Here is a 14,799-nt window from a genome sequence, read left to right as displayed (position 1 = left end):
GTACATCGGCCCAAGTTTCTTATCCCTCGCTCGTAACCGCACGACCACTTTCGTCCGGGATGTGTAAGAGAACGCGTAAGGGAGAACTGCTGGTTTTCTCGAGTTTGCGAAGACAACAGCTGCATGCTCGCTGAAATATTAAGGCATTCTATGCGAGAGGCAGGTTCCGTGGACAACCCTTTGGAAGGGATGCAATCGATGAGAGATAGCACGTTCCACCTACGGTTCCTCAACCCCTGCGCGCGCTCGATACGTGTATACATGCCGACGACGTTATGTTGAACTATATGGTCGCGAGAGCGGCGGGAGGGCGGCCACTCGCTCGAAATGACGTAATATGTTGTAGACGCTGTGCAACACTGTACCTACATACGCTGTATCAGCGGAGTTGCACAGAAATGGCCTAAAATACACGTCTCTACATCTTCAGAGATACATCCGAAGAAACTGCAGCTTTGAAAATAAACTCGAAACCTTTTGTACATTTGAAGACGACTGCTGGCGGATTTATCATGCCTTTCGCGTGGCAGAAATAATTCGTCCGCGAAATAATTTATACGATTCTCTTTTGTCTTCGACTGTGATACTATTTTTGTTTTAATAACCTCGTTTAATAAAGAGCGTAACGCCGTATTAGAGTAATGTGAATAATCCAATTTCTCGGAAAGTTCTATAACAGGGGTAAGAATAGAATGGAGTGTTCGGTAAAATTACGCTCCAAATATAATTGCGCTCGTGCCGAAGAAGGCAAATAACAATCGGTCTGCACAGGTGCATCACCGCCGGCCTTTTACGCGTCAGAGAGCGCGGTACGTTCGCGCGGCTGTAATCCGCGTTTCAGCCGGTCCGCTGAAATAACAGCTCGCGGCGCCTTTAATTCGTTCGACACGCGTGACGACGCGGGCATTTCACGCCTTGCCGGCGCGCGAAGTCCATTCGCGAGCGAACACCGCACAGATTTATGCCGCCCACCGCCGTCAGTTTAATGATTAAATCGCCGGGCGCGTCGCCGCGTTATCCGCGCGTTCTGTCAATCGCATTGATCATCCCGCGACATATTTGGCGAAACGCGTTAAGCGTGTTTATCGTCCGGCGTTTAACGGCCGCAGCGCGGAAGCCAATTACGCGCGGTGTCTGTTTGCAATCGGGCAATATTCATTGTCACCGGGTCGCAAGCCGCGCATAATCATACACGACGCGACATTGTTTTTAATTACGCCTGCCGATTATCTCGTTATGCGAATTGTGATTTCCACTAAACATCGCTCGGCGCTAACGCGCTATGCAATCCATATATAGCTCGCACCGTTGCGCACTTGAATTCCGGAACGACCAATTAGTGTCACTGATCAATGATTACTGATGACATATCAGAGGGATAAATTCACTTTTATTTCGCGGAAAACCTTTGACCATTCTTTGAAAGCTACATTTGCATATTAATAGGAGCCAATTCTCGTTTATGCAAAAATTAATATTGGAATCGCGATTTTCATTCAATCTGTCTAATAATGATTTAAACGATTATAGCGATGCGATAGGCTACGCCTTTAAATTTTTCAACGAACCGCGAATAAACGAGCATCCCAGTCAGTCGTGGCGGCCAGGCGCGTTAATAATTCTAACAGCGGCTTATCTAGATGCAGCATGATATACCACGTGCTATACGCGCGGAACAAATATGCGGTAATTTATTTCCACGTTATATACCTTGGCGTCGATATGCCGTTGTGTCTGTAAAAATCTACCTCAACGTTTCATGATAAACTCGCCCACTCTGTTTCTTCATTTGCTTCTATTCAAGTGGAGATTTTTGCATAAGGGGTTCTTTTTTTCAATGCCGCTGTTATCAGAGATGCAAAATTAGAAGTTGCAATTAGTCGTCGCGCTGAAAAAGACTCGCGCCATAAGACGCACTCGCCCTAGGATCTTTATTAATGAAACGTACACTTTCTTTCATTACTTTCATTTGTGATACTTGCCGGCGAAGTAAGACAACGAGTCGTGTATTGTTCTTCCGCTCTACATTCTATTCCTTTCTTCCGCTTGTCGTACGGGTTTTCTTCGAGCATGTCTCTCTCTCTCTCTCTCTCTCTCTCTCTCTCTCTCTCTCTCTCTCTCTCTCTTCTGCACCGTCCTGACCGATACGGAACAAGCGCGTGGGTTCCTTTTTCCCGAGGGCGACATAAAGCCCGGGACAAATTGCTACGTGTGTTTACGTTAAATCGCTTAAGCGCGCTACGCTTGCACGGAGCTCGGAGGGATCGACTCTCCCGTAAAGGCGAGAGATAACCATCTGCGAGTGAGGGCCATCGGCATAAGTCAAGCTTCGACGTCGCGCCGAACCGATATACATGTGAGTATAATGCATAATGGCGCGGCGCGCACCGATGTATAGATCCGGATTAAGGCCGCTCGATGCTTGCGACCACCTTAATGCCTGGCGCGGAGCGCCTTAAACGTTATCGCGATACACGCCGAACTCCGACCGGGCACTAATGCGTATACTTTGCGTACACGTTAATCCTTTCCGTAGAGTATCATTAATTACGGCGGGCAAGTGCCGCGGGGATCTTCTTGTCTAGTTGAGCTTGTCGTGAGACGCTTAGGGCAAACAGAGCGAAACGGAACTCTGTGGACGGATGCTCGAATGCGCTTTGCCATTCGAGACGCGTCGGTTGGGAAACGCGACGGTCGCTCGAAAATTATTCGCAAATTTGACATCTCCATTTTGCTCCCTGATAAATGCATAAAATTGTGCGAGCTTAATTTACATACGACAGAAAATATTGCTCTCCATTGTACAAATATTTTATTCACCGTATACATCGCCTGTAAAACATTGTCTATAAAAATTCATACACGGATCGCACACCGCACTTTTATCAAAGATTTCTCCCGTGGAATGGCGCGACGCGATATGGGTACGCTCCACATTCTCTGATCTATTTACGCCAAGTAGCAACAAGGTATCGGTTTCCTGGATGTGTAACCAAGCGATTCGGCGGAAGCTTGTTTACCGTTTGCAACCCACCCTCGCACGGAGTCGTGAAGTTGGAGCTGCGACGACGCGTCTAAACTCGTTCTCGCGGTTCGGATCCGATTTCACGTTCGAGTGATCGACCGTAGGAAATCCCATATGTTTTCGCAAAGATCCTCTTCTAGAGTCCCTCCTCGATTGTGCGGACGTTCGAGCGATATTCATTGGATCCTTACCAAAGTACCACGATGGTAGACGAGGTGCGATAACAATGACCTCGAGGCTAACGGCGCTGGCTTTACGATGCGCCATGAATGAAGGGGGTGGATGAATATTGAATCGTCAAGGAACGGACGTATCGACGCTTTGAGCACAACAATGCGCTCAACGGCAAGCCGGCAAGTGCCTGGCTTTATTCGAGAAAATGTCCTTGCTATACAAATAGAAGCTTCCTTAAAAAAAACAAGTGACTCTCAATCAAGCTTTTATTCCCAGCTTCGATGTCACCGATGTTCCGGTACGACAAAGGGCTCAAGTGCTTCAAGAATGAATGCCTCTCTACAGTCATTAATCTTGCGCGAAACACAAATTTATAAATACACTTTTTGTGAAATAAATTAAAAAAAAAAAAAAAAAACAGATTACTCAATTTGCCAGCGTAAGATGAAGGACGAAATGACTACCGTTCATAGAAGCGGATATGAGTCAGAGGGATGCGTATTGAGACTGATCTGTCGATCAGCGCGGAAGGAGAACATTCGCGGAAGAAAGCGCAGCCTCCGGCGTTACGGGCACCACCACCACCACCACCACCACCACTACCGTTTCCAACGTCACCACTACCGCCGTCGTCGCTGCCGCCGCTGCCGCCGCCGCAGATACCGCCACCACCAGCAGCAGCAGCCAGCAGCAGCACCCCCGACGACAAGGGGATGAAGAAGAGCGTCGGTATCGAAGTGAGACGTATATATATGTATATATAGAGGTGCGCGCACGTCGGCAAGTTCAGTCGTCCACCGCGTGCCGACCCGCGAGCATCGCGCAGCCACCCCTCCTTTAGCAGAATTCCTCATTTCCCTCGTTTCGTTCGCCACCACCGTGTGCGAGGGGCTCGAAGGCCGGTCACGTGTCCCCCCCTTTCGCACGCTCGAACGCGAGTGCAACCATGCAAGTGCGAGCACCCTCGTTCAGATTCGTCATGTAGTCCACGAGGAGAGCTGCGAGTAATTACCGATGGCGGTTTTTGGAAAGAGACAGATTCTCTTTTGCAAATTAAAAACTTTGAAGGCGAGGTGAATATGACGCTTGATCGTTGGATCTGTCACATGGATTTTGTGTACGACGAATAGTCAATCGAGATTTCTTCTGTTCGATCAACGGCGAGTTTTATTTGTCTCGCTGCGCGATTCGCCAGCAATCATATACGGCATATTGTTGCGGATATTTATTGAATTTATATAAAATTACGAAAAAAATTTGATAATTACCGATTGTAAAATCACACAAGAGCGTGCGATGATAAGCGCGACGTTAACAAGTATCAGCATGGAGAATGAAGTTTATTGTGCGTAATTTCTCTAATTGTAAATGGCATCGAGTAAAACGCCGGTTTGAGATGTGAGGCAACGATGGAGCTGAGGATCAGCATTCTTCTTTTAATGCTTCTCCGCCTTGGGAGTACGCTTGAAGGTAAGTAAATTATAAATAGTAAAATATAAGTTCAATGTTTGTTAATCAATTTTCTAAGTGTTAATAGTTTGTATAAAATTACATTTTGCATACTCATTATATATTTAAAACAAAAATATAAAATAATTATTCATTGTGTTTATACGCGACCTTTTAATTGCATCCAAAAGAACGATTGGTTAAACAATTCTAGTCAAAATACCAACAGTTATTGCACCGGTTAAAAAATTCTAGTCAAAATACCAACAGTTATTGCGACGCGGAAAAATTTATCGGTGCTTTTTAGAACGACGAAAAATTCATTTCACTTATTTCCGTCCAAATCGCGACGTAAATTTACGCCTCGCGTTTCTCGCGAAAGCCCCATTCATTGCGGATCGTGACATGTTTTCTTACGAGCCTGACAGCGAGGGTAATCATCGTTCGCCGGTGTTGGCTTTACTGCGGCGAGTCAAACAAGAGAGTCGCAGTTACACGCGGTGTAATAAAGTTCCCGCAGGACTTAGGAGCGAGACGGCGAACACGAAGCGTAAAGTCCGAGTGATCCGAGCGTGAGCGTACCCCGCCGACTGATACACGGCGTAAAATCCGCTACGCATTGTTAAGCTCGCATCACCGTTTCATCGCGTCCGACTCGACGTCTAAATATACCGCGCGCGCTTCTTCGTATACACTTACGGGAAAAGACGATCCGAGGGTGTAATAAGGGATCGTCGTTGGACGTTATTGGATCCGGTAATGCGCCATTAGTAATCCGATAACGCGTCCGGAACCGCCGCTTCGTTTTATCGCGGTGACGCGGCTTAATCTCCCCGATGGACCGGGCGCGGGCCCGCGGCGACGATTTAATTCAATCGATCCGATATGAAAAATTTAGGGACGTATGGATAATACTGCCGAGGGATTATGCTGACGGCTCTATCGGATTAGCGGAGCGAGCGGAGCGCTCGGAATTATCGATCTTTTTCACTCGCGCAAAAAGGATAAGCGTGTACCTGCGTTGCTCGCTAGGTACGAAAGAAGAGGACGACACCGAAGAGGATGACGAGGAGAGTTATCCCGTCGAGGATGACTACGATTACGGTGACTACGAGACCGCGACTATAACAAGCGATACCGATCTTATCGTCGGGGGTTCCCTGCCGATTTTTTTGGCGGAGCCCGTTGACACGTTCGTCGTCAAGGGCAAACCGGCGACGTTGCACTGCCGCGCTGCACATGCTCTTCAGGTACGCATTGTGCTTACAATAATTCCTAATTCATATTTTTAGCATTTAAAAAATTTCTTTTTATGTTTCATATTTTCTTTATTATGGTGCACATCACAAGTTATCTTAGTTGCATTACGCAGAAGTATAATTTTTTCGACATTTTCACACAAGCCTCGGTAGGAGGACAAGATTCTCACAAGATGCCTTTGTCTTTATGTCCCTTCTGTCTCGAGTTCCGCTCGCAACTCTCTCCTTTCTTTTTCTCGTTCTTATTACCCATTTAGCTACAATTTAACGAAGACAAGTTGTTTCTTTCATGGCAACGCGGAACTCCGCCGTTTTTCTTCGCAGGTGTATTTTCGCTGTAACGGCGAGCGAGCCGAGCGTTCACAGCAGCAGGACTTTGTCGACCCTCGTACCGGAACGAGGGTCGTCGAGGTCGAGTTGAACGTGACGAGGAACGAGGTCGAGGAGTACTTCGGGAGGGAGAGATTCAAGTGCGAGTGCGTGGCATGGTCGGGACCAGGTCAAATTCGAGGGCAGCCCGCTACGGTTGAGGTCGCCTGTAAGTAGAGAGCCCTCCACTCTGTTTCGCTTCTTTCGTCCTTCTCTTTCGCTCCTTTCGCTATCCTGTATCCCCTGTCCTCCCTCGATTCTCTTTGAATGTTCAGTTTACCGACGCGACGAAAGGATTTTCTTTCTCTTGTTGCGGTAATGACCGTGCCGCTTGTTTCCGCGGTACACGAGGTGCTCTAACTTAGAAGATTACGTCACTTTCGCTCGCGCTAATACGAGGGGAAGTGCGAAGCCTTTGAACAGATGTGTAACAATTACTTCGAAGACCGTCCGCGGTAATTAACGTGCTAATTCGAGCTGCGAAAATGCATTATTACAATTGTCGGTTCGTGCATTATATTGTTATGTTGTAATGCATAATTATATTTATCAATAATTCCTTTCGATGACGACATTTGCGCACGAGAGATGTTGGATGAATATCTCATGCAAATTATATTTCATTTATCACACGATGAGTACTCTCGGTTATTTTATTATACCGTCATTTAGTAACTTTGTTAATGTAATTTCTGTAACTTGTTTGAAGACACTCAACGTAAAGTTTACCCTCGCATCTCGTCGGCTGGAAGATAAAGTAAAAAGACATCAAGCGCGATTCGATTTTCATGTTCTGTGATGCACAAATCGAGTACAAAATCTAATCGATATTCTATCGTAAACGAGACGGCGAACGCGTAAGCCTCGAAATAGCGTTGCATTTTTTTTTCAGAGAGAGAAAACGGGGCAGGGGACGATCTCTGCTATTCATTGCGAAACATTCGTGGGTTATCAAAGCTAAAATAAAGTCGCATATATATCGCGATAAACTATAACCGAAAGTGTGTTTTAGTATTTTGTGTATGGGATTCCAATAACGATGTGATTGCATCGGGACTAGTCGCTTCGTAAAAGGTGCAGTGCAAGAGCAATTTTCATTTAGACATTTCGAGTCGCACCACGCCGCGCAAACACGCGTGGCAAACAGGATGCAAAATTAAATCCGTATTTGCGTGTAAACAGAAAACAGACGTGCTTTCGAAATTGAATGCACGGCGACGATCGAATCGATATGTACCATTGCCATAGGACGATTCTCTGCGCCACGATCTTATACCATTTTCAAAATAAACGAAGTGCCGGCAGTTAATTTAGCGGACAATAACAACGCGCATTTGATTGGAAATTCGCTTGGACGACGACGCGTAACGTAATAGCAGCATTGACGTTCGATTTAGAGCTTTGTTGTTCACAAATATGAATAAATGATGCTCGAGATAGCAACGATTTTTGCGGTGAGTCATTTCTGCGATTTTTTATACGAAAGGCTATAGAAATCAAAAAAAACACTAAATGTTTTACTAAATCCGTGGAAAATAAATTAACGAATCAAAATTGTATTCGATGTGTAACGTATCACACGGAAAAATCTCGAAAGCAGTATAAGTCGGGATACATTTGACTCGCTCGTATTCATAGATAGACCATAACGCGGACTTTGTGATGCCGGACGTATCATCCATCAGTCCGATCTACATACCGCAGCATAGAATTCCGCCAGCTTCTAAAGCACGTAACCGCCGCGCCGGGGCACTATACTCGGGCTTCGGCCGCTGCTTATGCTCTTCACGAGCGATATGAAAGCCTGGCTTTTTGAGCGCGGACGTGGCGCGGCAAATAATGCCGCGGTGGATAGTCGGGCCGTACGAATGACCGGCGCGTTATGCATTCCGTGATTTTCGCACTGCAAATCTTTTTCCGTTTTTTTTCTGATGGAGAGCCGTGAAAGCTCTTTCGCGTTTTGTACGCGTTCTAATATCGCTGAGTGCCACTCTTCCCTTTTCTCTGTTTTCCACCTCCTCGACGTCCTCTCGAGCGATGTGTTCTCGAGCGAATATTAAAAACCGCTTGGTGCCAATCGCCGCCGATGTAGATCTGAAGAAGCACTTCCTGTCACCGCCATACTCGCTGTCGGTGGAAGTCGGCCGCAGCGCGGAATTGCGATGCTCGCCGCCTTTGGGTATACCACCACCGAAGGTTTATTGGTTGAGGAACGGCTCGCCTCTCGAGACGCCCGCCGCCGGCACCGCTTCCGCTTCTTCCGACGCGAACCCGAACGAGGTGTCCTCCGCGGACGGCTTCGTGCAATCCGCCGACGGGCATCTGCTCCTCGGCGAGGCCGAATTGAGGCATCAAGGGAACTATTCCTGTGTTGCTGAGAACCTCGCCGCAAGGAGGGTCAGCGAACCAGCAGTGCTCACGGTTTACGGTGAGCAATTTTCTTTTACAGATCGCAGAACGGATGCGGTTGAGAAACGGTTCGATAAATGCGTTTGATAATTGAGGAAGTGGATGGCGATAAAGATGCTAAAAAGCCTGCGGTTTCACAGTAACCTTTCGTACAAAATTAGACTTGTCTTTATTTTTTATCTATTATATTTTTATATTGTAATTTTTTTTCCACCTTTTTACGTTGCCAAATTATCTTTATTATTCCTGAGATGATAATTATGTAGTCATCTGTGCTTTATTAATCACTTGCTCATAGTTCGTCGTCACGAATTAAATTCGTGGCCGATGCGCTTGCAGATTTCACGCTGATTAAACTTTGATTTTCTTATTTTTAATTGGCGTCTCGTTGGATAAAGCAACTCACTCGTGTCTTGGGCTGTTCGAGCCGCGGGGCGTAACAAGGTGTTATTTGTTCCCGTTTTAATTTCACTGGTATCCTCTTTTTTTTTTCTCTCTCTCTTCCCGATCCATTCTCAGTGAACGGCGGGTGGTCGTCCTGGTCCGGATGGTCCGAGTGCAGCGTGCGCTGTGGCAGAGGCGTACAAAAGAGGACAAGAACATGTACAAATCCCGTTCCAATCAACGGCGGTCAAACGTGCCCAGGACCAGCCACACAAAGAGTAGAATGCAATCCTTCCTGCCCCGGTAGGTGGACCACAAAGACTCACTCGCGCGGTACTCGAAATAATATACTGCAGCGCCACGAATTGTAATAGAATAGGAATTAACAAACGCACCCTACGCTGAAACGCACGAAAACTTTTGAGCGCCCCGTAAGATCAAGATACGCGCGTACAGATGTATCCATTCTTTCGCTGCCTCGCAAATCAGATAATCGCGAATTTAATCGTGAGAGATTTTCATCCACATCCCGTTGCGTGCAGCGGTCGACGGCAGATGGTCGGCCTGGTCCTCGTGGTCCGTATGCGGTCCTGATTGTTCGAGAGTAAGGAGGAGATCCTGCAACGACCCCCCGCCGAGCAACGGCGGTCGTCCCTGTCAAGGCAAGGACATCATCGTCGAGTCCTGTTCGACGGATCGTTGTAATGGTGAGCTCCAGCCGAGTTTCTGTTTCTTATTGTTCTTCGCGAGTCGCGCTCTACGCCTAACGATTTATTTGGAACAAGCGGCCCTTTTAACGCTGCATTTGATTGCTATTCGTAAAACTTGATGACTTTGCATGCGCGATGATTCATCGATAAAATGCCGGCGGATGAAATTGAAATTTGCGAGGACCTCCCAAAGTGATTAATACTTCAATATTTCGTAATTTCGATGTAAAATTCTCATGTAAAATAATGCGTTATAACTTTATCGTTTAAAATGAATTATTTAAATGATTTAAAAACACATTTTCCTTCTCGTCGTATGCAGCACTTGGACAAGATGGGCCAAGAGTACTTAAAGAAGGTAAAAAAAAAAAAAGGTTGAATTATTTTAAGATGTTTTTCTTTAAATTAAAAAAAAATTTTTTATAGCGACTAGAGCAGTCGATCACAGAAATATCCTCGCATTGTGGATCACTTTAAGCTTAGCCGCGATAATTTTGGCCGTAACGACAATTTTCTTCGTTCGCTTGATGCGCCGGAAAGAAAGAATGGAGGCGTTGTACGGCGTTGCGAGATTGGATTTCCGTCGTCCGGGTGATCTCGCAAAATCGGTCGTTTCTAAAAACGAGCGCTCCGTCTTGCCTAGCGATAGGCGTCTCGAACATGTGATTGATGAGTCGAATGCCGCCAGGTTGCCCAGGTAGATTTGTGTATTAAATTGAAATAACAAGAATAATAATACATCCACGGTTGTGGATCCCATTACATTTACATAATTTCACGATTCGTCGGTGCAATGTGCAGATCCTGCTCTGAGCATCATTACGACGTTCCACAATTGTCATTACCGTCGACAACGAGACCATCGCCAAGCTCCTCCGTAACCAGGTCTTCTTGCAAGAACTCGCAACGAGGACGCGGCATATCGGATAATGAGGAGGGACGGTCTTCCCGTAAGAAATACCCATAAATTCGAGAACGCGAGAGCTCTTTATATAATCAGTATTCGATAAATCTGCTTTTCTACCAAATAATCCGAAAGCGAGTATCTCGATTTTTTGTTGCAATTAATTAAAGTTAAAAAATACTCTTGTAAAAATATAATATAAATATTGTAAAAATATTTGACAAATTTAAATGCATTTTCACGCACGGATGAAAGAGAATACTATATTTCATCTACGGTAGATTTTGTTTATATAACTTTTCAGGCTCGACATACCGAGCGAATCCGGAAAGCACCAACGAGGACGACGACGAACAGGACGATGACGAGAGACCGGACGAGAACGAACGATCCGCGACGGATGACGGTAGCGGCTTTATCGTACGTGCCGTAATCGACGAGCAAGGCGCTCTTCTTGTCGTACCTGAGGTGGGCGTCTCGATGTCCGTGCCGGAAGGTGCGATTCCTCGCGGTCGTCGGCACAGTCTGCATCTTGCCGTTCTCGGAGAAAATTCTTTTAGACCGAATCTTCCGCCTGGACTCACCTTGTTGTCCGCCGTGGTAGTTTGCGGTCCGGCAGGCATCGATCTCGTGAAGCCTGTGATTCTTCAGTTCGAGCACTGCGCCGAATTGAGGACCGGCAACTGGGAGCTGAGCTTGTGGTCCGCGGACATCGATTTGGAAACTCGTTCGAATAACTCTACGAGCTCGTCGGTGAATTCAGCTGGTTCACCGGCCGTGACAGCGTGGCGCAAGGTGTTGATGCTCGGCGGCGATCCGACGAATTTGCCCGGTCAACCGTTCGCGCAGCTCGATCACGCCGGCGTATTTCTCGTCACAGAAACTCCCAGCGTTTACGCGGTGGCTGGTGAAAATTCCGTGGTCGCGCCCGGTTTGGCCGTAAAACGCCTCTGTATGGCGGTTTTCGTCTCTCGCGAACGTGACCACATCAGGTGTCATGTATTGGAGGATACCAAGGCGTCGTTCAAACTCGTTAGCGAACAAGTGAGTCTAAAATATATTTTAAAATGAAAAGTGTGTCATGAATGTGTTTGCTACATGGAAAATATAAATATAGTTCTTATAATTTTTTTATTTTTTCCGCGAATTGCGTATAATTTTTGCGCAGGAACGTCGCTTGGGTGGCACTCATATCGATCACGGTACGTTTGGATTTCGCGCCAGCGGCACTTCGCTTCGCGTAGATCTTGAAGACAGAGAAAGCGGTTTTGCCGAGCGACAAGAAGTACCTTACCGGCGCATTTGGGCATCCTCGAGGATCAGCATCCGGCGCTCGTTTAGAATAGAAAAAATTATTGGCGATTTTAAACTCGGCTTTGAGCTTCGTGCTTGTCAACGTGGTTTCGAGGATCAAGGTTTACTTCTCAGAATCGATCTTGATCTTGTAAAAAGGAACAACATGAGTGGAAAGAGAAATGGTAATAAGACGGAATCCTCTGTTGTTCTACGGGGAAAAAATCTGACGAGGTCTACAGAATCTGTCATACCAAGACCCTTCAGGTACTTTATGCAATTATTTTTATAATATACGATGCCTTACGAATTGTTTCTGCGCGTAAAAAATAATTTATGTTTTGTTTGTCAAACTTTCTTATTCTTGACAATAATAGCAAACACGATAAAGCCTTGTGGCTTTGTGTAAAAATCTTATTTTGATTCTCACAGATTTTCTAAGACGCTTAGAAAACAACTATGTCAATGTTTGGATCCACCTAGTGCACGCGGCAATGATTGGCGAATGTTGGCTCAAAGACTGCAAGTAGATCGGTGAGTTCTGGAGAATCTTTTGCGTATCCTTCTTTTTGCAGATTTGTTAAAATCGTGATATTTTAACAGATATGTCGACTATTTCGCGACGAAGGCGAGTCCAACAGAACATATTCTGGATTTATGGGAAGCCAGACATCGTGAAGCTACGGCTCTAGCAGATTTACTGAACCATTTAAGACTGATGGGACGCGTCGACGCGGCCAATGTACTCGAGAGTCGTTTGGGGCCATGGATCTAAAAGATCATGAAAAACTTACACTGCCACGCAGCACATAAAATGCATATTTCTAACACGAGAAACAAATAAGTTTTGTAAATAGAGTAGCCAATATATAGTATTGAGAAAATGGACGTATAACTATATGTTGTATAAACATTGGTCATATTTGTACATAAAAATCGTTTACAACAAATATTTACAAAGTGTATTATTTTTTCACATTTGCCTATTGCTTTATCGCTTTGTTATATTTATATAAATATTTATATAAATATTTTTTTAAAAGACAATTATTTTACATGTGATTTTTTATCTATATTTATAATTTTGTATTTCTACCTCATATAATTAGTTTTAGTAATTTATTGATAGCTTTAATTAATTTTAAAATAAATTGCAATTAATAACGTTTTATCCGCATGAATTTTATATTTTTAGGAAAGTATATATTTTATGATGCGAATCCATTATATTATTTTTTCAGAATCGTTAAATTGTGTCAACAACAAAAGTTTTGTCTTTTATATTAATTTCTTCTTTTTATAACTGTTACTTATATTTTTAACTGTTATTCTATTAAAAATAATAATGTATTCTTATTTGTTTCACTTGCAACTAATTGTATTCAATAATTAGCGCGAATTCCATCTGACGAGACGCGCCGTAACAAACACGACGAAGCATTCGGGAAGGTCGAAAATCGCAGATGACATTCACGACCGCATGTGCCCAATTTGCACCTGAATGCCGATCGTCGTCAGGTATCCGACGGTCCTCAAGTGGGATCGGGCGAGGCGGAAACTTGCCGGAGGATTCAGTTGTAGCCGTATTTAGGTGGGTATTTAGGTGCCATTTGAACGTATCGTATCACGGTGCAAGCATTCGAGGAAGGCTTCCTGGTATCGCATCCTGGACCAAGGATGCGTAGGATGCTCGAAACAATGGGCATTATCCCGTCTCCGTGCAGGGGTAAGGGTCAAGGGGTTCGGCAAGGTATAGGTATGCATGTACGGATGGCAGAACCAGCAGCCCTCATATAGGTATGTACGTATCCCTCTGTTTCCTCAACCGCCCCTCTTCCGTCTCCGGTTTCCCCTTACTGCTTCCATTAATCGCGCGCTCTCTCTCTCTCTCTCTTCGCTTCCTCTCCGGATCTTCTTGCAAGAACGAGAGACGGAGGTGCAGTAGCATTTAATCACAGGGTCCCGCTGGTGGTAATTCCGCCGGACAATGCCTGTTGACCTGAGTCACTGGTGATGGTGTATCGGCTACCCTTTAACGCTACGCGATTCGTCAACCATGAGCCCGATACTTTTTTCCTTCTCCCTCGCTCGTGGATTTTTGCTTTTTTTATTTTTCTCTCTGAACAATTTTAGTATGGTACAGTATATTATATTATACAATATATTGTATTCGTTGTATCTTTATAAAAAAACAAGAAATACTTTGCAGATTTATATTTTCTGTCTATAAATTGAAACATACATATCAGTAATCCAGTAATAGTAATAGTGAAAGTAAATCATTAATATCAGTTTCAGTACTACTGATATGCTAAATACAACAAAGTATTGAAAGAAGTTGCAGATAGACGTATATTTATTTTGTTGTTTGCATTATTGTCTTTGATTGTCACATTGACAGGTTCATCACCTCTGTAAGAGAAAATTTCGAATGATTTATTTTAAGAAATTTAGTAGATTATTCTAAAAAAGCCAGTTTATAGCAAAAAAATTGAAAAAGTTTCTAAATTTGGATAAAAATAATTCTTCTAGAACATTTTGTATAATATGTGTTATCAATATGTTATATAAATAATTTTTCTACTAACTTGTTAATTATTATAACAACAATTTCCTTTTCGGGAGTCAAGAACGCAATTGTGCTAATGTTATGATTATTCTCAAAGCCCGTGAATGAAATTCTGTGAAAAAAACGTGGCACAAAGTTGCTGATGTGAGCCATTGCATAATACATGGGCTGTTTATAAAATTCATCGTTTTCCGATAATATTACGATAATAGGTGAATCCGCCAAATTGCCAGTCCAATTTGGTCCACCATTCT

General features: G+C 44.5%; 1 protein-coding gene across 2 annotated transcripts; it reads left to right on the top strand.

Moving 5' to 3' along the window:
* The first annotated feature begins 730 nt into the window (after positions 1-730).
* Positions 731-12,926, top strand: LOC105676398 (netrin receptor UNC5B-like). 2 transcript variants are annotated; one of them, XM_012374226.2, is made up of 13 exons: positions 731-4,669; positions 5,681-5,898; positions 6,232-6,445; positions 8,369-8,704; positions 9,205-9,372; positions 9,612-9,776; positions 10,102-10,137; positions 10,206-10,476; positions 10,581-10,729; positions 10,988-11,727; positions 11,852-12,243; positions 12,409-12,510; positions 12,580-12,926. In XM_012374226.2, exons 1-13 carry the CDS (start codon positions 4,609-4,611, stop codon positions 12,749-12,751), a joined length of 3,024 nt encoding a protein of 1,007 aa, XP_012229649.1. In that variant the 5' UTR covers positions 731-4,608; the 3' UTR covers positions 12,752-12,926. The 2 variants fall into 2 exon arrangements, with proteins under 2 accessions (XP_012229649.1, XP_067207419.1); XM_067351318.1 differs by lacking the exon at positions 731-4,669 and having other exon boundaries at positions 4,736-5,898.
* Positions 12,927-14,799: the final 1,873 nt, after the last annotated feature.

This window comes from Linepithema humile, chromosome 3, assembly GCF_040581485.1.
Source record: "Linepithema humile isolate Giens D197 chromosome 3, Lhum_UNIL_v1.0, whole genome shotgun sequence".
Lineage (NCBI taxonomy): Eukaryota > Metazoa > Arthropoda > Insecta > Hymenoptera > Formicidae > Linepithema > Linepithema humile.
Note: the sequence above shows the minus strand (reverse complement) of the source record. Positions and strands in the feature narration are given on the sequence as shown.